The 25,676-nt window shown below is 41.8% G+C and overlaps 2 protein-coding genes across 4 annotated transcripts in view; one reads left to right on the plus strand and one right to left on the minus strand.

Annotated features, from left to right (window-relative positions):
- The window catches only part of LOC140612806 (glycine N-phenylacetyltransferase-like), a 73,513-nt gene that overhangs the window by 42,613 nt on the left and 5,224 nt on the right, over window positions 1-25,676 (minus strand). The window contains exon 1 of one of the 2 annotated variants that reach the window (XM_072790920.1): window positions 7,413-7,766. The exons of the other annotated variant lie outside the window; for it this stretch is intronic. The gene's annotated coding sequence lies outside the window, so the exon portion shown is untranslated. Of the gene's footprint in view, window positions 1-7,412; window positions 7,767-25,676 lie in introns of those variants that run through there. 2 annotated transcript variants of the gene reach the window in all.
- Window positions 11,528-23,864, plus strand: FAM111B (FAM111 trypsin like peptidase B). Of its 2 annotated transcripts, none has more exons than XM_072790916.1 (3): window positions 11,528-11,810; window positions 13,570-13,736; window positions 20,097-23,864. In XM_072790916.1, the coding sequence occupies exons 1-3, from the start codon at window positions 11,642-11,644 to the stop codon at window positions 22,221-22,223; spliced, it is 2,463 nt and encodes an 820-aa protein (XP_072647017.1). In that variant the 5' UTR covers window positions 11,528-11,641; the 3' UTR covers window positions 22,224-23,864. The 2 variants fall into 2 exon arrangements, with proteins under 2 accessions (XP_072647017.1, XP_072647018.1); XM_072790917.1 differs by lacking the exon at window positions 11,528-11,810 and adding an exon at window positions 11,871-12,018.

Here is a 25,676-nt window from a genome sequence, read left to right on the forward strand (position 1 = left end):
CTGCTTCTCCCTCCTCCCTTCTGCCTGTCTCTGCCTCTATCTCTCTCTCTATGAATAAATAAATAAAATCTTTAAAAAATTTTTTAAAAAAATAAATGTTGGCAAATTGAACTCCAATAAAAATTTTTTAAATTAATTTATATTTATGATGTGTATTGGAGCAATGGATCTATGGCATGAAACCCATGATTTCACATCTCCATTACTTTCAACAAGATCAGTTTTCAACAAGTCAGTCAATAAATAAAAGTACTTAATACATAACAGTGCCATGGCACAGTGACAGAAATTGGTAAAGTTGTGAGATAATACAATTTATTTTGAAATACATTCACCTAGCTGAATCCCATGACATACCATGTTCTTTTCAGTATTAAAAAATCATCCATAAAAGACTCTCAAGCAGGGGCGCCTGCATGGCTCAGTCAGTTGAGCATCTGTCCAGGTCATGGTCCTGGGGTCCTGGGATTGAGCCCTACATCAGGGTCTCTGCTCAATAGGGAGCCCACTTCTCCCTCTCCCCCGCCTACTCTCTCTCTCTCTCTCTCTACTCATGCTCTCTCGCTATCTCTCTCTCACATACAAATAAAATCTTTGGGGAAAAAAAGAAACTCTTAATCATAGGAAACAAATTGAGGGTTGCTGGAGGGGAGAGGTTTGGGGGGATGGAGTAACCAAGAGATGGACATTAAGGAGGGCACTGACATAATGAGCACTGGGTATTATATAAGACTGATGAGTCACTGACCTCTACCTCTGAAACCAAGAGTGCATTATATGTTAATTGAATTTAAATAAAAACTTAAGGGCAGCCTGGGTGGCTCAGCGGTTTAGCGCCGCCTTCAGCCCAGGGCGTGATCTTGGAGACCTGGGATCGAGTCCCATGTCAGGCTCCGTGCATGGAGCCTGCTTCTCCCTCTGCCTCTCTCTCTCTCTTTGTCTCTCTACTGTCTGTCTCTCATGAATAAATAAGTAAAACCTTTTATAAATAAATAAATAAAAACTTTGAAAGTCAATCCAATATTATAACTGATTTTTTAAATTTTTAAAAATTTTTGTTAGATTTTATTACTTTATTTTTTTTAATATTTTATTTATTTATTCATGATAGTCACAGAGAGAGAGAGGCAGAGACACAGGCAGAGGGAGAAGCAGGCTCCATGCACCGGGAGCCCGACGTGGGATTCAATCCCGGGTCTCCAGGATCGCGCCCTGGGCCAAAGGCAGGCGCCAAACCGCTGCGCCACCCAGGGATCCCGGATTTTATTACTTTAGAAAGAGAAAGCACAGGGGGAAGGGCAGAAGGAGAGGGAAAGAGAATCTCAAGCAGACTCTGCACTAAGTCCATGAAGCTACAACCCAGCGACTGTGACCTGAGCCAAAACTAACAGTTGGACACGAGCTAGGCCACCTAGGTTCCCCAACTCCAAGGTTTGCTCCCAAATTGTGTTTTGAGGTTGGGCCATGTTTCTTTATTCACCTGACTAACTTATTGAAGTTGCGTCATGGGTCCATGACCCAAAAAGGGTTTATTACACTTTTCTACTTTTGTGTTACTTTTACATTTTCTATTACAAAATGTTTAAAAACACTTTTTTTAAAAAAAAAATAAAAGAACAAAAAAAAAATCTATTAACTTCGTCACAACTCTGGAGCAGTTGCTGGAAGAGCAGAACTACCCCTGGGCCGGTCCTTCCTCTCACTTTGTCGCTCACTTACTAGTTGACCTTGGGAATCTTTCTACTACACAATCTCCTACTGACCTTCTTTCAGTTCTCTCATTTGAGAAACAGGGGGTTCACTCTGCATCTGAATCCTCTGAGATGCTCATTTAAACTACAGGTTTTAAAGTCTTCTCTAAACTAAGAACCTTTAGAAATGTGAGATGTGGGAGAATTTATGTAGGCAAGGTTCCGATTTTTCCTTTGTTGATCTTTAATCACAAAGGTAACATATGCTGACTATACAAGTGGAACAATTCCATGTTGCTTTATGAAATTATTCCCTGACATGTTCCCTTTGCCTTCTTTCCCACCCCTTGAGGTAATCAGTACCCTAGCTCATTGCAAAACATTGGAGGGGTATTGTTATCTCTTCTGCTATCACGTTCTGATTTGCTTTAGCCCAGCATGGGCAGCCCTCCAGGTCCGTCAGTGCAGCATTAACTCATTTCTTTCAACAACAGTGTAAGAGTCCATACATTGAATGCACTGACGTTTAGTCGGCCACCCTATTGGTTCAAATGGCTCATGATTCTTTGCCATTACAAACAGTGCTTCAACAAACATCCTTATACATGTATCTTTACATCCTGAACCATTTCCTCAGTAGAACTGATTTCTGTAAGTGGTATTACCAAGTCAAAGAGCATGTGTATTTCAAAATCTAATAGATACTGCTTGATTACTTTCCCAAAAGTTTGCTGCTATTTTATTTCTGTTAACAGTGACTAGAAGAACTGTTTCCCTGGCACTGGATGTTATCCTCTTTTTTTAAATATATACCCAATTCATGAATGAAATAGAGCATTTTATTATAGATTGAATTTGCATTTCCCTGACTAGTGAGATTGGACATATTCTCATGTCAGTCGTTCTGAGTTGTCTATTCATATCCTTTGACCGTGTTTACACTGTGTTTTCATGTCTTTCTTAAAATTCTGTAAGGATTTAAAAAGTTAGGGATAATAACTCTTCAGGTATATGCTACAAATTCATTTCCCAAAGTATAATTATGTTTATTTTATCAATGGAGGTTTTGCATTCAGAAATTTTTAATTCTAATGTCATCAAATATAGTTTTCATTATGAGTTATGAGGGTTTTTAAAATTTTTTTTATTGGAGTTCAATTTGCCAACATATAGCATAACACCCATTGCTCATCCCATCAAGTGCAAAAAAGCTTTTTCCTACTCCAAAGTTATATAAATATTTAAACATTTTTATTTTTTACATTTCAACATAGGCTTATTTTTACTTTTTTTTTTAATATTTTATTTATTATTTATTTATTTAAGTCACAGACAGAGAGAGAGAGAGGCAGAGACACAGGCAGAGAGAGAAGCAGGCTCCATGCACCAGGAGCCCGATGTGGGATTCGATCCCGGGTCTCCAGGATCGCGCCCTGGGCCAAAGGCAGGCGCCAAACCGCTGCGCCACCCAGGGATCCCTTATTTTTACTTTTTACATTTCAATCTTCATTTCATCTGGAATATATTTTTGAATAGTATTAATTTTCTTCTATATCTTTCTTCCATATGGCTAGCCAATGATGCCAGTACTATTTATTAAATAGGTCATCCCACTGAAACTTAAATATATCATTGTCATATAATACATTTGTGTATTTTGTTTCTATTCCTGTATTGGATTCTAGTCATAATGCTGTTTTGGTGGCTTTATGGTATGTTTTAATATCTAATAAAGGAAAACTCTCTTCCTATTCTTTTCCTTAATTTTCTTTTTCTTTCTTATGGATTTATATTCTGTGCACTTAAACTGACTTTTCCAGTTCCCCAGCAAATATCCCAGTTACCTACTGCGATTGTGATCTGACCTGCATTCACTTGTTAAAGTAATTTTGGGAGAGTGACATTTACATGGTACTAAATCTTTTCATGTAGAAACACGATATATATCCCAATTTTCTCAGTTTCTATTTTATTACTATTTGGTAAAATTTTACTGTTTTCCAAGGGTAAGCCAAATGAAATAAAAGTCATTTAATTTATTCTTGGGTATTTTATGCTTGTCAAAACATTAAGTGGAATTAGTTTTCCTTTTCCATTTCTGAGTATTACTACTTTGCTATTGTTTTCATTTCTGTTCTTGATTTGTAAACATACCATACAAGATTCTTTAAGGTCCTGTTTATGTGGGTTTTTTTTTTTCTCAGAGTCTCTTCAATTTTGCCAACACCTAATACTGTAATATGCACATACAGATCATTTGCTTCTTCTTTTCCCATACAGTATTGGTTTTCTAGTTTCTTATATTATTGCATATGCAGAACCTAGGAAGATAATACCAACTAAGAACACCAATATCTCCATCCTTGTCTCATCCTTGACTTTAATGAGATGGCTTTAACAATTCACATTTGGAATTATATTTGATCTGTCTTTACATGTTTAGAATATTTTCCTACTATTCCTATTTTCTTACAATTTATATTTGGAATGGTGACTGAAATTTTACAGGTTTCTTTTGTATGCTTTTCTTTTCTTTTTGGCAGTTGATACACTTGCATAGTTTTTCATACTTTAACAGACAATATTGAAAGATCTGAGTCTAAGCCATTCTTGCCTCTCTAAAATAAACTCTATTTGTTCACATCTACCATTCATTTGATATACTACTGGATATTTTATTCAGAATGCTTGCATCTGTATTCATAAGTAAAAACATTCAATAAATATATTTTATTCCTCTTTTGACCAGATTTCCAGCTGTTTACGTGGCTTAATACTGAGCACTGCAGGAAGGCCAGAACTTCTTCCTCACAACTGTTTCCTTTCCTTTTTGTCTGCCCTGTCTGAGGTTTATGTTCCTATTTACTTACTGTGTGGTTAGAATTCTTCCTCCAGTATTTTCTACAGATCAGTATGTTAGTGATATGATTTCCGAAGACTCACAAGGCCACAGATATCTTTCTCTGATCCTCAGGGGACTGCCACCCTGTGACCCCTGGCTGACAACATTCTATTTCTTCTGTCTTACACATGATGAATCCAAGGCCCAAAGAAAGAATATCATGGAGCTAGCAAGAAGTGGATAGTTAGCAGTGAGGGCTTTCAGGCTGTGTTTAACGATCAAAAGCAAAAGATAGAAGAGGGCTGAGTCCCATGTCGTGTTTATCAGATGATAAAGGACTGGACAGAGCTGGTGGAGCTTATCCGTCTTCCTGGGGAGTGCTGCGGTGGTTTTGGTGCAGAATCCAGGCCCAGTGACAGTGGGGGGAGCTGATGTCACAGAGGAACTGGTGTGTATCTGCAATCGACTTTGGGGCTAGTTAGGCTAGTTAGGCTACTTCTTCCTGGGTGTGTGCCTCATGCTCACTGATTATGAGTCATATAATCACCTCTACACCCTGTGTAGGTTTCTCAGAAGGTACTCCTTAATTTATGCCCAAACTGGTAAACTTGTGAGATTCGCTTATCATTAGTTTGGAGCACCGTTTGTGTAAGAAGTCAATCCAAGTTCAACTCTCAGCTGCCCTTGGCTCCTGTACAGGAAGTGAGTCAGTTAATGTGAGGACAGGCTGTGCAACCATCCTGTTCAACCTTTCTTCAGGGGCAAATACAGGCACGGAGATTAGATCTCCTGGTTCCTAGCCCAGAACACCTGATACAACCCCACAAGTACCTTAAGAGAGAAGATGCCAAGAGAGACAAGCAGAATCTTTCTCTGAACTAGAACTGAGATCCTTGAGGGTTGTGTGTATGGGACATTTACCTTCCCCTCCTGTGGGGTATAGGCTGAAAAGTGGGAGAGAAGAGGAAGAGACTGCAGCTAACTGAACCAAAGGAAAGGGTTTGGTGCCCCTGGCCCTTGGGATTTGCAAGAATGAAGGGGGGCGGGGGGAGTCACAAACAAGCAGTCATCAATCTTCCCTGTTCTCCCACCTGAGCCGGGGACATTCCACCTCCATCTCCCACCCTTTGGCTCTGTTGCTTTCCTCCTGTAGTCACCAGTGCTGGGACTCCCCCTTGCTCTTCTAGAAGCTAGATACTGATGCAAGGAGACAAAACTAAGCCACTGGAAAATGATCATATTAATTATAGAGTGAAATATAGAATATGAACAACAAAGCAGGATAAGGGGACAGAGGACAACAGAGCAGGGGAGGAGCATATTCTACAAGAAGTGGTCAAGGAAGAGCACCCTGAAAACCTAGTGTTGTTCTGAAGAAGGAAGGGAGTCAGGCACAGATCAGGGTGGAAGTTTCCAGACTGAGGAAGCACTGCAGGAAGTGCCCAAGATGGGCCACCGGGGCGAGTGAAGAAAGGATCTGAAACTTCATTTATATTTTTATCTAAACATGAAAAGTTATTCGTGCCTAAAATTTAATATATTAAGTATTTAAATATATAACGTAAATAAATATATATGGGGTGACTGTTCAACCTGCTATTAGTTATACCAATAGGAAATTAAAAGTTTGAAGATTACCACAGCCCAAGGCAATAATCTCTTGAAAGACCAGGGTAGATTTTCTCCATCATATTATCTGGAACAAAACAGGTATCAATATGCTGTGCCTATCTTTTTTAAAAATCTCCTTTGTCCATTTCTTTATCCTCTACTTCACAGCAGATTCCTTGTTTTCTGTATTTTCTTTTTTTTAAAAGATTTTTTTAAATTTTTGTATTTATTTATTATAGTCACAGAGAGAGAGAGAGAGAGAGAGAGAGAGAGAGGCAGAGACACAGGCAGAGGGAGAAGCAGGCTCCATGCACCAGGGAGCCCGACGTGGGATTCGATCCCGGGTCTCCAGGATCGCACCCTGGGCCAAAGGCAGGCGCCAAACCGCTGTGCCACCCAGGGATCCCTGTTTTCTGTATTTTCAATGACAACTAGACCCATGCCTCATAGATGAGTCCTTAATAAAGGAAGAGATGAACAGAAAAAAGGATGAATCAGTGTGGCTAGGTGATTCACCAGACTCCAAGCACTGATGCCACAAAGGCAGCCTTGGCACAATAAAGGCCCTTGGCTTTGGCATCTGACAGGAGTGAAATCATTCAAAGGACCACCCTCAAGCGCTTGACTAACTCTATTTCTTCATCTGTGAAATAGGAAATGAAGATAAATGGATAAGGAAGATGTGGTCTATATATACAATGGAAAAGTACTCAGCCATTAGAAATGACTAATACCCACCATTTGCTTCAACGTGGATGGAACTGGAGGGTGTTCTGCTGAGTGAAATAAGTCAATCGGAAAAGGACAAACATTACATGATTTCACTCATACGGGAAATATAAAAAATAGTGAAAGGGATCATAGGGGAAAGGAGAGAAAATGAGTGGGAAAAATCAGAGAGGGTGACAGAATATGAGAGGCACCTAATTCTGGAAAACGAACAAGAGGTAGTGGAAGGGGAGGTGGGCAGGAGGATGGGGTTACTGGGTGACGGGCACTGAGGGGGATACTTTTTTTGTATATATTTTTTTATTGGAGTTCAATATGCCAACATATAGCATAACACCCAGTGCTCATCCGGCCAAGTGCCCCTATTTATAGTAATGAATTAAGTAGAGAAATAATCCTCCAGACAATCTCAAAGCACCGTGCCTGATGCTTAGTGGACACCTTCCACTCTGTTCTTCTGATCACTACCATCACCACCACTACCACCACCCCCGCCCTCACATCTCCCCACGGTCAGGCACCCAGACCTGGGTACTTACCTGCTAAAGCAATGATAGGTATAACGCCGGCTTTGACCCCTGGAAGCCTTAAACAAAACTTCCAAGGAGATTTTGGATCCAGAGTGATGGACAGACCAGGATCCAGAGTCACGGACCCAGAGACAGGGGAAGTGGGCCTTAGTTAACTGACAGCAAAGCAAGTTGGAAAAAGAGGGATGTGCCAGGCTGAGCTAGAGCCACCACGGACCCTAGTGCTTTCTGGTAGTATATGCCATGGCATAGGACTCTCCCACCTTTCCACTCCATGCCACAAATGCAGCCCCCCAAAAGGTTGGGAAGATATTGGGAGACAGAGAATAAAAGCTGGCGAACCAACACCAACGCTGCATTTAACCTAAAATGAAAGTCAACCCTTAACCATGCCCGCCCCCCTCCCCTTTCCATCAGGCTCGTCCTCTGTCGCCCTCGGCAGACCAGGCTCGGAATTCCGCCCACAGCGGAGAGACTACCCACGGAGAATCCATCCACTGGTACCGGGAACTGGGCTGTTCACCTGCAGGGTCCTTGCAAGGGGACTTCCTGTGCTGACCCCATCCCCAGGAGCTGCCTCTATGAGAGCCTGTGGCCACACAGGGAGGGTCACACGGGGACAAGTGGGGACTATGGGAAGCTGTACTGGAAGGGATCAGGGGCTGGAAAGTGCTGGTTTGGGTTCAGGTCTCCAGGTTGGTGCAAAGGAAACCGAGAAGCAATGGAAGGGGGCTAAAGTCACCAGGCCAGCCAGCTGGGATCCTAATCCTGAATTGCAAATGGCTGTTTGTCTTTTTTCTTTTAAGATTTTATTGATTTATTCATGAGAGACTTAGACAGAGGCAGAGACTTGCAGAACAAGCAGGCTCCATGCAGGGACCTTGACGTTGGACTGGATCCTGGAGATCCAGGATCCTGTCCTGGGCTGAAAGCAGTGCTAAACCGCTGAGCCACCAGGGCTGTCTTTGGGCCAATTGTTGTGTCTCCCTATGGCCACACTTTTTTCTTTCTTTCTTTCTTTCTTTCTTTCTTTCTTTCTTTCTTTCTTTCTTTCTTTCTTTCTTTCTTTTTTTTTTAAGATTTTATTTATTTACTCCTGAGATACAGAGAGAGAGAGAGAGAGAGAGAGAGAGAGATGTAGGCAGAGGGACAGGCAGTCTCCCTGGCGGGAGCCCAGTGCACGACTCTATCCAGGGATTCCTGGATCTGCCCTGAGCCAGAGGCAGCCACTCAATCTCTGAGCCACCAGGTGTCCCCCACACTTTCCTTTAAATGGGGATAATGGTAGCTGCCTCCTGTGGTTGTTAGAGGATAAAACTAGTTAGTATTTGCAACTACATAGAGCACATTTTGGTCAGTGAAACTAATACTGGCTTTTTTTTTTGTATATTTTTTTATTAGAGTTCGATTTGCCAACATATAGTATAATGCCCAGTGCTCATCCCGTCAAGTGCCCCCCACAGTGCCCATCGCCCAGTCACCCTATCCCCCTCCCACCTCTCCTTCCACTACCCCTTGTTGGTTTCCCAGAGTTAGGAGTCTGTCATGTTTTGTCACCCTTTCTGATTTTTCCCACTCATTTTCTCTCCTTTCCCTTATATTCCCTTTTACTATTTTTTATATTCCCCGTATGAGTGAAACCATATAACGATTGTCCTTCTTTGATTGACTCACTTCACTCAGCATAACACCCTCCAGTTCCGTCCATGTTGGAGTAAATAGTAGGTATTCATCATTTCTAATGGCTGAGTAATATTCCATTGTATACATAGACCACATCTTCTTTATCCATTCATCTTTTGATGGACACCGAGGCTCCTTCCACAGTTTGGCTATAATGGACATTGCTGCTATAAACATTGGGGTACAGGTGTCTCAGTTTTTCACTGCATCTGTATCTTTGGGGTAAATCCCCAGTAGTGCAATTGCTGGGTCCTAGGGTAGCTCTATTTTTAACTCCTTGAGGAAACTCCACACAGTTTTCCAGAGTGGCTGTACCAGTTCACATTCCCACCAACAGTGCAAGAGGGTTCCCTTTTCTCCACATCCTCTCCAACACTTGTTGTTTTCTGTCTTGTTAATTTTCACCATTCTCACTGGTGTGAGGTGGTATCTCATTGTGGTTTTTTTTTTTTTCATTGTGGTTTTGATCTGTATTTCCCTGATGGCAAGTGATGCATTGGCCATGTGTATATATGTCTTCTTTGGTGAAATATTTTTGGTGAATTTTTTATCTATATCCTAAAAACTACAGAACACTTCTGAAAGAAATTGAAGAAGACACAAAGAGATGGAAAAATATTCCATGCTCATGGATTGGAAGAATTTATATTGTGAAAATGCCAATGCTACCCAGGGCAATTTACACGTTCAATGCAATCACTATCAAAATACTATGCACTTTCTTCAGAGAGTTGGAACAAATAATCTTAAGATTTGTGCTCTTCAGAGACTTGGAACGAATAATCTTAAGATTTGTGCGGAATCAGAAAAGGCCTCGAATAGCCAGGGAAATATTGAAAAAGAAAACCAGAGCTGGGGGCATCACAATGCCAGATTTCAGGTTGTACTACAAAGCTGTGGTCATCAAGACAGTGTGATAGTGGCACAAAAACAGACACATAGATCAATGGAACAGAATAGAGACTCCAGAAATGGGCTCTCAACTCTATGTTCAACTAATATTCGATAAAGCAGGAAAGACTATCCACTGGAAAAAGGACAATCTCTTCAATAAATGGTGCTGGGAAAATTGGACATCCACATGCAGAAAAATGAAACTAGACCAATGTCTTACACCAGACACAAAGTTGAACTCAAAATGGACGAAAGATCTAAATGTGAGACAAAATCCGTCAAAATCCTAGAGGAGAACACAGGCAACACCCTTTTTGAACTTGGCCACAGCAACTTTTTGCAGGATACATCTATGAAGGCAAGGGAAACAAAAGCAGAAATGAACGATTGGGACTTCATCAAGATAAGAAGCTTTTGCACAGCAAAAGAAACAGTCAACAAAATTAAAAGACAACCTACAGAATGGGAGAAGATATTTGCAAATGACATATCAGATAAAGGACTAGTATCCAAGATCTATAGAGAACTTATTAAACTCAACCGCAAAGAAACAAACAACCTGATCACGAAATGGGCAAAAGACATGAACAGAAATAACACTGGCTTTAAAGCCGGCCACCAGCAGCACTGGCTGGGGAAGGTAAGCTCCCAGGCACACTCCAGCCTGATGGAGTCGCGCTCCCTGCAGATGCAGCTCAGAAATGTGTTGGACAAGCTGAACTGGGGATTCTTTGATGCATGGTAAACCTTGCGAAGCACTGGTCTGAGCTTCCGCGGTTTGCAAAAGCTGCTCAAGTGACACGTTAGGACAGGAACGGAAGGGGAATCACAGAGGGGCAGACAGCTCTAAGTGACAGATAGGGAGCCTAGAGCCCCAGACGCCGAAGCTTATGAGACTTTGAGATTCATCTCGAGGACACCGCTGCCCCTACTCGCCCCATGGGTGTAGGCAAATCATCCTGATTCCTAATCTGTGAAATGGGGGCAAAAATCAATCCTAACTCTAGGAGCGGCCTCGAAGAACAAAGGAGACCCAAATAAGGCAACTACCAAACAGCCCCCCCCCCCCCCCCGCCGGGCCTGGGGATGAGCTAGAGAGACCGAGCAGCCCCGGGTCCCTGAGGCCGCCGGGCGACCTCCCTCCAAGAGGTCGTCGCTGACAGGAGGCTGCTCAGAACCCCGAGTCCCAGGGCAGGGATTGAGGGAGAACTCAGCCCTCCGGGGTTCAGATGGGGCCTGAGGGTGTGCATCAGCCTCTCCGCGAGGCCGGTTCCTCTGCTGGGGGCGCCGAGCCCCCTAGAAGTCCTAACACTGGAAGGTTCTGCGGGAACCAGCCGCAGGTGGCCGGGGCGCCCCTAGGTCCGGGGGTCCCGGCGCCCACCTGCCAGGCCGCCCTCACTCCCGCCCGACCGCGGAGCTGCAGGGGCGCGGGGGCAGGAGGGCTGAGGCTGCGCCGTCGGTTCCGGGGCGGGACGCGGACCCGGGGGTGCAGGAGGCGGGGTGCGGGCGGGACGGAGCAGCATCCGAGGCCTGGCAAGCGGCTTCCATTTCCGGGAACCCCCGGGGCGCGGGGGCGGGGGGGAGCGCCGGCCCGGGGAAGGGTCCACCCCTCGTTGCCCGGAGGCCGCCAGTGGCACCCGAAGTGATTGCGCTCCTGGCCAATGAGGGCAGACCCCGCCCCCTCGCTGCCCGGGGCCGGCGGGAACTTGGGCCCTACGGTTCCACTTTCTCCGGAGCAGGGGCGGGCAGAGAGCCCGCGGACCCGCGCCTTCGCAGCCCTTCCGAGTCCCTGGCAGCGGTCACCGGCACCGAGGGGGCACCTCCGCATCTGTGAGTGGTGCTCGGGTCCTCGCCGGACCTGCAGCTCTCGGGGGTGCCTGTTGACAGCACTAGGCAGGAGGACCTGGGTCCTGAGCCAGGAGGTTCTGGGAGGAGGGGATGCCCAGCCTCCCGAGGTGGGAACCCCCTCACCCGCCCCGCAGCCTCCAAGATCGAGAGGTTTCCTCCTAGAAAGAGATCAGCGAGGAAGCTGTTTCAGGTCCCCTGTGTGTGTGGGGGGGGGGGGGGGCATCGGGAGAACACGGGCGGGGGGGGGATGGGGCGCCTTCGAGCGGGCGAGTGGGCGGGGAAATTTCATGCCTACAGCCCTGAGTCTCTGAATCATGATCTTTCAGGGTGGGATCCCGTATCTTCCTTTTTAACAAGCGCAGAGGGGTAATTCTCAGGAACAGTGAAAGTTTGATCCACACCAAACTCCTTCATTTACAAATGAGGAACCTCAGATCCCCAGCAGGGCTGTCAGGAAACGGTTGACATTTGGGGGCGGTTCTCTCCTGGCCTTAGGGACTTTCTTCCATTGCTGCTCTGCTCCCTTGCCTTTAGAATATCTGAGAGGAACCCTCTTCATGCAGCTGGACTTCTCTGTGTGTTGGGGGGGGGGGGGGGGGGAGACAGGTCCATTCCCTTCTGTGCCCTGTGACCGCTGCCCCCTCCCTCTCTGTCTTCAGCTCAGGGACTCCAGCTGGCTCAGCTTTCCTGCCCTCTTGCAGCCTGGCCTGGCTGGGCCCCTCAAGCAGTCACCTGCAGTATTCACAGGGGCTGTCTTATTTGTCATTGTCCTTAATTGCATGATGGCCAGTTCTTGCAAATCATCCTTACATGTATTTTGTCCATTTTGTCTTGTTTCATTTTCAGTGTGGAGGGTAAATCTGGTCCCTGTTACATTTGGCTAGAGATTCAAGAGGATAACTGTTTTAATGTCCTTTCCTACTAGTTCGGTCACATGTGTCCCTTCTGGATCTGTTTCTGTTCCTCGGTTTCTTTCTTCGTTACGGGTCCTGTTCTCCTCTGTTTTTCATGCCTGGTAATGTTGTCTTGGACATCAGGCTTTGTGAATTCCACATTTTGGGGTGCCAGAAATGTTTATACTCTCATCGGTATTCTGAAGCTTTGCTCCAGTGCTCAGTTACATTTCTTGGAAGCAGTTTCATCCTTGCAAGTGTTGTCATTAAACGTCCTCAGGTGGGAGCTCAGCAGCCTTCAGTCTAGGGCTACTTTTGTCCCACTATGGAGATGGGACCTTGCTGAATACTCCCCTGCTACCTCATGGTTGATGAAGTTTTCTAGTTTGGCTTTTGGGAGTAGAAACTGTTCTCAGGCCTGTATGACCCTCAGAATTGTCCCACTTTTTCCTTTAGGTGGTTCTACCCCTGGCTTCCAGTAGCTTCCTCACATGCATGGACTGATCTATATTGGGCTGAAATTTCAAGAGCTTCCCACTGCAGATCTCTGATTCTGTGTGTAGCTGTAGCTCTCTCCTCTACAATAGTCTCCCCACAAACTCTGGCTACTTAGGCTTCCTATGGCCCTGAGCTTATCTTCTCAACTCGAGGAAACTTCCAGGCTCTGCTGCCTCCCTTCCCTAAGATTTAGTCTGTAAACACTCCTCAGGAAGAAAGCTAGAGGTTCAGAAGTATTACTTCATTTGAGTTCTCTCTCTTGGGGAGGGTGGTGGGAGATCACTGTTCTGCACTGCCTAAGGCCCAATGTTTCAAAGTTGTTTCAAAGATCCATCTTCCGTTTGTTTCAGCCATTGCAAGAGTGAGAGTAAATCCAATCCTTGCCTCTCTAAATTGGCCAGTCGTGGAAGTGAGTCATAGTTTCTTAGAAGTCATCATGAATTCCCAGAAACCTGAAGACAACAAGGCATTCACTACTGCAGAATATGGCCAGAGTACCAGCCCTGAAGATCCAGAGGTAGGTCTACATTTTAACAACTCATTGTTAGAACAGCATACTCTAACCATGACACAGGATCGTGGAAAGAGATAAACTCGTATTGAATGGCACTTATAGAACCTTCCTCTGTGTTGTAGAAAATACGTTTGGGGAGATCACATCTAGAAGTGCTTGTGCAAAACCAAATGACAGTGTACAGATCAGCAGTGCAAAGTGGGCCTTGTTAGACAACACTGTGGCTAACGAATATTGTAGGTACTCGATATATAGGACAGACAGGCAAAAATAATACAGTTACTGCTTACCAAGAAATTAGTGTGTACCTGAAATTATTCTTGCAACTTCCTGTGGATTAGCTCCTCTGACATTTAATAAAACAATAGATATTGTTGTCATCCCTATTTTAAAAATGAAGAAACTGAAACCCACCTTTCTTAAAGTTGCAAAAAATTATGAACTTCAGTTGAGGATTTGAATCCAGGCAGTTGGACTTCAGAGTTGGTTTTTGCCAATACAAAATATGCAAAGTGATACTACCAAATCAGGATACAAACAAGTGTTTTGGAGTACAGCCAGAAGAATGCTTCATTTACACTCAAGAAATTAAGGCAGTATCATCTGACAAAGATCTTACAGGATGAATAGAATTGCACCAGGGAAATGTATCCAGTATGAAGGAATAGTGTGAGTCAAGTCATACACACATAAAATATATGTGGGAGCAGTATAGCCAGGCTTGATGGTGTGTAAGAATTTAAGAACATGGTAGGCTAATAAAGCTGGAAAGATAGTTTGGGAGAAGATTACAGTAGGCTTTATTTCAATGAGAGCTCCTATCAGGAAAACATCATCCAATGGTGAAATAATGAATTGGATTCCTTGAATTAAAATTAAATAAAATATAAAATTAATTTCTTCTAATCACTAGCCACATTTCAAGTGTTTCCTAGCCTTGTGTGGGTAATGGCCACCATAGTGGACAAACAGGTAGAGAACATTTCCATCATTGCAGAGAGCTCCATTGGACAATGCTGCTCTAGACTCAGGACCTCTCTGGCCTTGCTACTCCAAGTGTGGTCCACACACACCAGCGGCATTAGTCTTGCCTGAGGGCTTGTGAGCTCTCTCTGTGATCTGCATTCTAACAAGACCCCAACCCCAGATGATTCATAGGCACATTAAAGCTAGAGAAACACTGATCTGAAGTACTCTTCTCCTTGGACATTTTATATGGTGAATATTTCTTTAGCTTATATAATAGTGATTCCAAATTGGAAATTTTTAACCCTTGAGAAATAAAATGGATTCATGGTTCACATGTCAGAAACATGCAGAGCTCAGCTGAGCTTTAATGCAGCAGCAGGCAGTTGTTTCAAGGATTTGTTTGTTTCCCTTCTCTATACTCTGCCTCTCATGTTGTCCTGACTGGCCTTCTGCATAGTGACAACAGAAGTTCAGTAATATCAGAGTGCATGCCTGCATCTGCTGCCATTCCCATGGAGTCCATCCTGGTCCCCTGAGAAAACTTCCTTTGGCATGTCACTTTCCCAAGCTAAGTAGTTCCACTATTCCTGCACAAAACCATGTGACTGAGAGGAAGCAAGGCCTGTTCCTGAATGGGCATGAATTCATTTTTGTACATGCTGTTTTGGAAGACAGCTGCACTATTCTTTATATCCTTGAACTCCTTGCTTAAAAACTTGGGTTTTATGCTGTATGAGAAGAAGTGTGTATAGGTTTTAGCCTTGTGGTTTTTTTTTAAAAAGATTTTATTTATTTATTCATGAGAGACAGAGAGGAAGGCAGAGACATAGGCAGAGAGAGAAGCAGGCTCCCTGCGGGGAGTCCAACATGGGACTTGACCCAGGATCCCTGGATCACTCCCTGAGCCGAAAGCAGATGCTCAACCACTGAGCCACCCAGGCGTTCCTAGCCTTGTGTTTTTAAGGATGAGATTTAATTTAAACATTAAGCTAAGTTATTCATCTTAAAATGCATAGGGCTACACTGTTCACTATGGTAGCCACCAGCTACATGTGGCTATTTCAATTTCAGTTCAACTTAAATAAAGTTAAATAATGAAAGGGTGAATAATTCAGACCCTCACTCACAGTAAGGGCACATCTTCATCAGTTACCTATGAGTAAATATAAGAAACGATTTGTAAATCCTTCTGGATAAAAATTACAAACTTTTATTGTAAGACAATGAAAGGAGACCTATATTAATGTCGACCTGTAAGATATTCACAAATAGGAAAGCTCAGCATTCTTCAGATGTCAGTCCTTCTTAAATTTATGTACTGGTTTAATACAATCTCAGAAGTATGGTATTTTTTGTGGCACTTAACAAGAACACTGAAAGTTAATGGAAGAACAAAGGACCAACAGCCAAGACATTTATGAGGATAGAGAGTAAAGTGAGGAATTTTTCCTATCAGATATGAATGCTTATTAGAGGGGTATAGTAATTAAGACAGTATTTCACCAGGTAGAGAAAACTGTACCACTGGAAGAGAGCAGAGAGACAAACCATAAAATATATGAAAATATCTTTGTATTGGTTTGTCAGGGCTGCTGTAACAAAATACCACAAATTGGGTGGCTTTAACATCATACATGTACTGTCTCATGGTTTTTGAGTTTCAGAGCCCAAGGTCAAGGTGTCAGTAGGGTCTGTGAAGGCTGTGAGGGAAGGATCAGAGACCTCTCTCCTTGGCTTTGGGGTGGCCATCTTTCTCATTTGTCTCTTCATATGGTCTTCCCTGAATGTATGTCTGTGTCTCTCTCCCAGGTTCCCCTCTTTATAAGGACCTGAGTCATATTGGATTAGAGTCCCCCCCACTCAGTATGACTTCATCTGAACTAATTAGAGCTACAACAAACGTCTTTCCAAAAAAGTCACATTCTGAGGTGCTGGGGGTTAGGTCTTCCACATATAACTTTGGGATGGGGGGTGTACAGTTCAACCTGTACTCTCATATGGCAAAACTGGCGATTAAGGTCAGTGGAGAAAGGATGAACAATTCGGTATTAGTGTTGGAATAACTATTTATCTCTGTAGGAAAACTTTTTTAAAAACTGAAGCCTCCCTCAGGCTATATACAAAAATAATTTCAGATTAAATTTTAAATTAAAATTTCAGAATTGAATGGGAGAAGCAAGCCTTTACAATTTTTAGGAAAAGAAATAGATTAATTGGGGCACCTGTGTAGTTCAGCTGGTTAAGGACCTGCCTTTAGCTCGGGTCATGATCATGGCCTCAGATGGAGACCTGTGTCAGGCTCCCTGCTCAGTGGGGAGCCTGCTTCTCCCTCTCCCCTGCCACTGCTCTCCTAATATCTCTCTCTCTCTCTCTCTCTCTCTCTCAAGTAAATAAATAAATAAAATCTTTAAAAAAGAAGAAGAAGAAATAGATTAATTCTACCAAGGTAACCTTATGACATAGAATAGAATGATGAATAAATGCGACAATATAAAACTAAGGATTTCCAATCTTGAATGACACCTAATAAGAATGAAAAAGCAAGCCAGATACTCAGAGAGTATATTTAACACATAATGATAAATAACTTGCATCTAGAATATAAAAGGAGCTTCAATAATGAAAAGGAAAATAGTCCTATAGAAAAATGGGCAAGAGACATGAACAGACAGAAGCATGAAACTCCCATTAGTAATTAAACTAATTTAAAAAGATGCCATTCCATACCCACAAGATTGGCAAACGTAGACAGCTGGGCAATATTAACTTTTGATGAGGATGTAGATGTAATGAGAACTTTATTGCCCACTGGTGGACGTGCAAGGTGGTACAACCATTCTGTAAATAATATGGTAATTTTAATAAAGTCAAGTATTCAGAGATCCTGAAAGTGAGCAGTCCCATTCCTACCCCTGAGAGAGACACTCTTGCACAAGTGCAGCGGGAAACATATTCAAGGATATTCACAGCAGGAAGGTACCATGTTTTTAATAGGAAGAAACCAGGAAACAAATATGCATCAACATTTAATGGCTTCAGTGGATTCTCTCTAACTGTAGACGTGAATGTAGGACTCCATCAGTTAGAATCAATCTCAGAAAAGTAGTGAAACAAATCACAAAACAGACTTAATAGGATGCCTTTCCATAAAATCAAAACAAACCACAACCATACAGTGCAGTACTTATATTTCAACAACATATGTGTACGTCCTTAAAGAAATGTAAAGCAAGAATTAGTTTAAAACAAATTCAGGATGAGTGTTTTCCTATCAGAAAGAGAGAGATATATATAAGATAAAAGAAGAGTCACTTATAAATTGTAATATGCTGTTTCTTATCAAGGAGGTTGATATAGAGATGTTTATTAGGAGATGTCATACGCTGCTTTTGCATGAATCATACATTTCAAGTATATATTTTTTTAAATGGCATGTAAGAGGTAAAATAAAGGAAGAAGCTAAGGGTGGTTCGCAGAGTGCTAGCCTGGAAGTTCGGGTGGGTGGTGACACCATTAACCCAGCTCAAGACTCAAGAAACCCAGGAATAAGGGAAAGATTGAGAGTAAGTTTTACTACAACATTTTGGAAAGTGTTCAGGGTGAAATGTCCCTGATGTATCCAGGAGTAGATGCTGATGATCCAACACAGTATTAATATCTGGAACTCAAATGAGAGGACATTGCTGCAGATACAAATTTTGACAAGAAGTAGTAGCTTAAAATGTGAAGGAAAAGGAAAACATCATGAGAGGAGGAAACTCACTGTGCCTAAAACCAAAGCTCATTCAATTTCACTGGCCTCCTAAGCAAACCAAGCCCCTCTGTCCCTCCTGAGTTTACTCTCTCCAGCTTTATTCCTCTGTTCATATAGAGTAGGTCTGAGGCTTGAGAATCCACAAAAATACCCATCTAAATTCTACTAAGTGCTATGGTGTCATGTAATTCACTTATGTCCTTGGTTTCAATTCCTGTTCCCATCAGATTATCATTTTTCCCAGACTGTTGACAATTGGTTGTATGTGTATATGTTTTTGAAAAGGTCTATTTATTTGTATATGACCATGTATATGTACTTGTATATCTATCTCAAACCAGCATTTATCAATCATTTTAGTGTATCGTGTATTTCCTTAGTACTATTGAAACGTGTACAGATTAGAAACTAAACAGATCATTAGGGGGAATTTTTGAAAGGTGAGTTTCAAATGTCTGAGAAGTACATTAAATAAGTCCAGCCTTACTAGTAAGTAATGCAGATTTTAAAAACAGTCAAATGAGGGGCACCTGGGTGGCGCAGTGGTTAAGCATTTGCCCTGAGCCATGATCCAGGGGTCCTGGGATAGAGTCCCTCATTGGGCTCCCCACAGGGAGCCTGCTTCTCCCTTGCCTATGTCTCTGCCTCTCTCTGTCTGTCTCTCATGGATAAATAAGTAAAATCTTTAAAAAAAAAAAAAGAGCCAAATTAAATGGCATTTACTTATCAATTGGAACACACTTGAAATAACAGTCCTAAAATCCTTTGGAGGAGTCAACCATAAGTTTGGCCTCTTTGGGAAGCAAGGGGAGAAGGAGAAGGATGAATCAGTGTAATTTTTCTGAAAAGCAGTTTGGCAGCATAGATGTTGTGAAGTATATTATAACCTTAGTCTCAGAATTTCTACAGCTCAAAATCTCCCTTAGGGAAATGTTCAGATGTTCAGACAGAATGTTTTGTGTATGGAAATGTTTGTCATATTGAGAGTAGTTAAAAACTGGAAACAATCTAAATATCCATCAGCAGGGGGATCCCTGGGTGGCGCAGCGGTTTAGCACCTGCCTTTGGCCCAGGGCGCGATCCTGGAGACCCGGGATTGAATCCCACATCGGGCGCCCAGTGCATGGAGCCTGCTTATCCCTCTGCCTGTGTCTCTGCCTCTCTCTCTGTGTGTGTGTGACTATCATAAATAAATTTTAAAAAAATTTTAAAAAATAATAAATAAATATCCATCAACAGAAGAATGAATTAGAAATTATTGTACAGTGAAATACGCTGTGGCCCCTCAAACGGTGTTTTCAGACGTTGTTTGATGGCATGTAATGTCATTAAATATGCATGTTTCATGACATGTCAGTCGATGGCAGATTGCTTAATGAAGAGTAAATTCTTGCAGCTTAGCACAATTTAAGGAACGTAAGATTTGTATCTGCATGAAAATTATAGACTCAAATAAAACAACATGCAGAATGGTTATCTCTGGTGATGGAATAATGATTGGTATTTTTTCTCCATTATTCATTATCTGTGATATTATCTAATTCTTCTACATGGTATCTATTAGTTCTATAATGAGAGAAACATGAAACATTATTAGTAAAGGTGATTCTTACTAAGTTCATAATCTTTCCTTTTTCAAGGATACTGTCATGGAGCAGACACGTCCTGGCACACCTGCTGCTCATTCTCTATCTGACATTAAAGACTGGAGCAAGACCATTAAGCTTAAAAGTGAAGTCAAGCGTGAAGCATCTATGGAAATTCAGAAGCCAGACGTGGGGACCAGTAAAAAATGTTCTTTTACTTTTACCTTGAATGAAAATGTCAGGAAGTCAGACCGTAGTGTGTTTACAGCACATGGTAAACACACTGAGAGTATCTACTCTGCCCTGAAAGCTAATGACAATTTCAAAGAAAGGATGCAGAATCATCTCAATAAAAACATCCTTGTTTATGAAGAAAAGACAATAGATGGATATGTAAATTTAGGAATGCCTCTCAAGTGCCTACCTAGAGATTCCCATTTTAAAATAACGTTTGGTCAAAGAAAGTGTAACCAGGAAGATGACCAGATGTTCCGCCAATGTGAAAATCCAAACGTGGAATGCATTCTTTTTCATGTGGTTGCTGTTGGAAAGAGTATAAAAAAGATTCTGAAGATCAAGGAACTGCATGAAAGAGGAAGTACAGTTTGTGTCTATGCTTTAAAGGGTGAGACTATCAAAGAAGCTCTAAGCAAGGATGGCCGATTTCGGTCTGACCTCGATGAATTTGAATGGAAAGTAATGGAAGATCATCAGAAAATTCATGGGAAACAGTCCCTGGTGGATGAAGTATCTGGAAAAACCTTAGAGATGGACATTTTTAAGAAACGAAATGTCAGGGCAGGTGCCCATAAAAAAATTAAACAGGAGAGTGAAAGTGCCACTGATGAGATCAGTCCCTTTGAACAGCTACAGTCTGAGATCATAGAACACAAACCAGAGACAGATGGGGAAACCGAAGATGTAGAATCCAAGAAAGAAGAAACTGTCTCACTTCAGAGTCTGGGGCATGATATTGAACGTAAAAAACGACGCACAATTTTCAGAATTAGGGATTATTACACTAATAGTGTGAAGAGAAAATACGGGAGGAGCAGCTCAAGACATAGGCAAAGGCCCCATGTGGGTATGCAGCATGTTATTAATCAAACTATCCAGAGGACGGCAACTAACGTCTGGCTAAAGAATTGCCAAGTGTTGAGCAAAGTTATAATGGATCAGTATCCAAATTTTAATGAAGAGGCACGTTGGATGAGAAACTATTTTCGGGATGAGCAGAAGAAAGCCAAAGTGCCAGCATCTCAACAATTCAACATATATAAAAAGTACTTTGCAAAAGTGACTGAAAATTCTACTTCAGTTGCAACCTGCGAAGACCTTATTCATCTTAGTAAGTCAGTTGGGTTCATGATGTGGTATAATAACAGAAACATGGGGAATGCTACTTGCTTTGTCTTCAATCATGGTTATATTTTCACCTGTCGACATGTAATCAATAAAATAGTGGGAGAAGGCACAGATCTAAATTTGTGGCCAGAGATAATAAGCCAATGTGCAAAGGTAACTTTCAGTCATAAAAGGTTCCTCCCTGATAATCAAGATTGGTATGCCCTTGATCCATGGTTTGGAGTGTCTGATGGAAATCTAGATTATGCCATTTTAAAGCTAAGCCAACATCAAAATGGATTTCCTCCAGGCCTGTTTAGACAAATTTCCTCTCAACAGTCCAGTGATTTGATTTATATAATTGGTCACCCAGAAGGCCAGGTCAAGAAAATAGATGGTTGTGCTGTGATTCCAATAAATCAGCGGATGGAGAGATATGCAGAACAACTCCAAGATGAGATGGTAGGATCCAATGCTGCTACTTACAATGCTTTCCCCATGTTTACCCAGAGAAGTTTCCTACCAGAAGTTTGGAGCAATGACACACTTAGTTATGATACCTGTTTTTCTAGTGGATCCTCTGGCTCCCCAGTATTTAGTGCATCAGGCCAATTGGTTGCTATGCATACCATTGGGCATTTTTACAAACGTGGAGAGAATGTCCATGCCATTATTGAATTTGGCTATTTGATGAATTCAATTCTTTGTGATATTAAACAGAAAAGCGAGAGCTTCTATCAATTCTTAATGGAAGATAAAACTGAGAACTGCACCAAAGACTATACCATACAAGAGTTGTCACTTCAAGAATATCAGATTGAACCCATGGAACACTAGAGAAAAGATTTTTTGTTCCAGAAAATATGCCAATAATTTAGAGTATTTGGGGCTGTTTCCTTAAAGTAGAGTGAATATTCCTCTTTAATTAGAAATCTTTAGAGAATCACTTGGGTGTGCAAAACATATATAAGAGTTCAAGTAGATTCTCATATATTTTCCTATTGTTTTTTTTTTAATTGAAACAATCTCAAGCCTCAACTTAAACTATTTAGCTCTGTTATATACATACACAGTATTTGGTATTTGCCATTCTAATGCTTCAGATGATATATCCACACCATCTTCCTAAATAGTGAAGTGCCCTATGTTCCCTGAATTAAAAAATAATGGCAACATACACCTTTAGAGTGAAGTAAATAATTCTTTGATAATCTTAATTTTTTCCCTTTTGTGCCACCTGTAAATCAGCCTCTATTGCAAATGACACATGAAAATCTCAGATTTTCTGTTCTTTCCTCTAGTTTTGTCATTCTCTGGAATGTAGAAGTGTGATTTGCTCAGTCTTCATTCCTGACCTCTCATATTCAGAGTCTATACCACTAAAAACTAAGCATATCAGCCATCAAGCTATATTACAAAGCTGTTATCATGAAGACATCATGATGTACTGGTACAAAACAGACACATAGATCAATGGGACAGAAGAGAGAACCCAGAGATTGACCTATAACTATAAGGTCAACTAATTTTTGACAAAATAGGAAAGAATATCCAATTGAAAGAAGGCAGTCTCTTCAACATATGGTGTTGGGAAACCTGAACGATGAGATGCAAAAGAATGAACTGTACCACTTTCTTACACCATACACAAAAATAAATCCAAAATTGATGGAAGACCTAAATGTGAGACAGGAAACCATAAATATCCTAGGGGAGAACACAGGCAGCAACCTCTTTGACCTTGGCCATAGTAACTTCTTATTAGATGTGTCACCAGAGGCAAGAGAAACAAAAGCAAAAATGAAATATTGGAACCTCATCAAGATAAAAAAAACTTCTGCACAGTAAAGGAAACAATCAACAAGACTAAAAGGCAGCCTATGGGATGAGAAAAGATATTTGCCAATGACATATCAGAAGAAGGGTTAGTATCCAAAATCAACAAAGTACTTATCAAACTCAACACCCAAAAAACAAATAATCAAATTAAGAAATTATCAGAAGACATGAATAGACATTTTTCCAGAGAAGACATCCCAAATAACCAATAGATACATGGAAAGATGCTCAACATCACTCATCATCAGGGAAATCGAAATCAAAACTGCAATAAGATACCACCTTACACCTGTCAGAATGGCTAAAATTAACAACAGAAGAAACAACAAACAACAGAGAGGATGCAGAGAAAGGGGAACCCTCTTACACTGTTGATGAGAATGAAAACTAATGTAGCCACTCTGGGTAACAGTGTGAAGGTTCCTCAACAAGTTAAAAACAGAAGCATTCTGGGCAGCCTGGGTGGTTCGGAGGTTTAGCGCCGCCTTCAGCCCATTGCATGTTCCTGGAGACCCGGGATCGAGTCCCACATCGGGCTCCCTGCATGGAGCCTGCTTCTCCCTCTGCCTGTGTCTCCGCCTCTCTCTCTCTCTCTCTCTCTCTCTCATGAATAAATAAAATCTTAAAAAGAAAACAGAAGTATTCTATGATCCAGCAATTGCACTACTAGATAGTTACCTAAAGGATACAAAAATACAGATTCAAAGTGTCACATATACCTCAATGTTTATAGAAGCATTGTCAACAGTAGCCAAACTATGGAAAGAGCCTAAATGTTCATCAACTGATGAATGGATAAAGATGTGGTACATATACATATATATACACATACATATACATATATATATATATATATTATTCAGCCATCAAAAGGAATGAAATATTGCCATTTGCAGCAACATGGATGGAGCTAGAGGGTATTATACTAAGCGAAATAGATCAGTCAGAGAAAGATACCATATGCTTTCAGTCATGTGGAATTTAAGAAACAAAGCAGATGGACATTTGGGAAGGTGGGGGGGGGGAAGAAGAGAAAGGGAAACAAACCAGAAGAGACTCTTTAGGATAGAGAATAAACTGAGGGTTGGTGGAGGGACGTGGGTGGAGCATGGACTAAATGGGTGATGAGTATGGAGGAGAGCACTTGTCTTGTTGAGCACTGAGTGTTGTAGGTAAGTGATGAGTCACTAAACTTCACTCCTGAAAACAATATTATACTATATGTTAACTAGAGTTTAAATAAAAATTTGAAGAAGGTAAAGAAATTTCTAATTTGCACCTAAGATTGTAAATCAGATTCCTCGAAATAGAGGCACTTGCCTCTTATTAGAAGACAGAACTAAGATGGAGATGATCTGTTTTCTCCATCTTTTAGCAAACAATGTTAAAGAAAAATGAATGTCTAGAGATAATAGTGTTCACCATGGTAAATGTCTATCCTTAGCTTCATGTGTATCTAGGAGTGATTGCAAGCACTAGCAGCAGCCAAACTCTGTATCTCAGTGTCTGTTCATTCACTTTAATAGTGTGGCGAGGCATTGTAACAGCTTCCCCATCCAGCTTCCTGATTCCTGGTTTGCAGCTGAAAGGGTATGTTCTTGAACGCCATTCCAGTGTTGGCCCCTTGAATCCCTCCCACTGCTTTTTTGTCATTCTAAAGATGTTCTAGGGATGCCTGGGTGGCTCATTTTTGGGCTAAGCATCAAACTTGGTTTCAGTTTGGGTCATGATCTCATGGGTCATGGGATTCAGACCTGCATCCGGCTCTGCACTCAGCATGGAGTCAGCTTGAAAAATTCTCTCCTTCTGTCCTTTCCCACCTCACAAATAAATAAATCTTAAAAAAAAAATGTTCTAGCAGTTAATCCCTTCAGTTGAATCTCCCTCACCTGCATAGATCTTTGATACAGTCTCCTTACCAACTAGCCATTGATTGGACTGTCCAGATATGTGATAGTCTCTGAGTCGTACAAAAGCCATAAATTTCACTCAAAGAAATTCTCAGTTCAGAAACTCTAGATCTGTATGTCTATTAGAAAGTAGCTTAAAGAGGGCAGCCCCGGTGGCCCAGGGGTTTAGCGTCGCCTTCAGCCTGAGGTGTGATCCTGGAGACCTGGGGTCGAGTCCCATGTTGGGCTCCCTGTGTGGAGCCTGCTTCTCCCTCTGCCTGTGTCTCTGCCTCTCTCTTTCTCTGTGTTTGTCATGAATAAATAAATAAAATCTTTTTTTTTTTTTTTTTTAAAGAAAGAAAGTAGCTTAAAGATATAGCTCTCTGTGGTTGTGGGAGTTCCAGGGTGTCATGGTATTAGGTTTCTCAGTCCGGTCCAAGATGGCTACTACACCTCCAGCCAACACACCTCCAGCCAAACCATAGTCAGGAGTAAAAGGAATATGTGCAAAAGCGGAGTATACCTCTTCCTCTTAAGAGCACCATATAGAAACTGCATATAT

The sequence above is a fragment of the Canis lupus genome, chromosome 21, assembly GCF_048164855.1.
Source record: "Canis lupus baileyi chromosome 21, mCanLup2.hap1, whole genome shotgun sequence".
Classification (NCBI taxonomy): domain Eukaryota; kingdom Metazoa; phylum Chordata; class Mammalia; order Carnivora; family Canidae; genus Canis; species Canis lupus.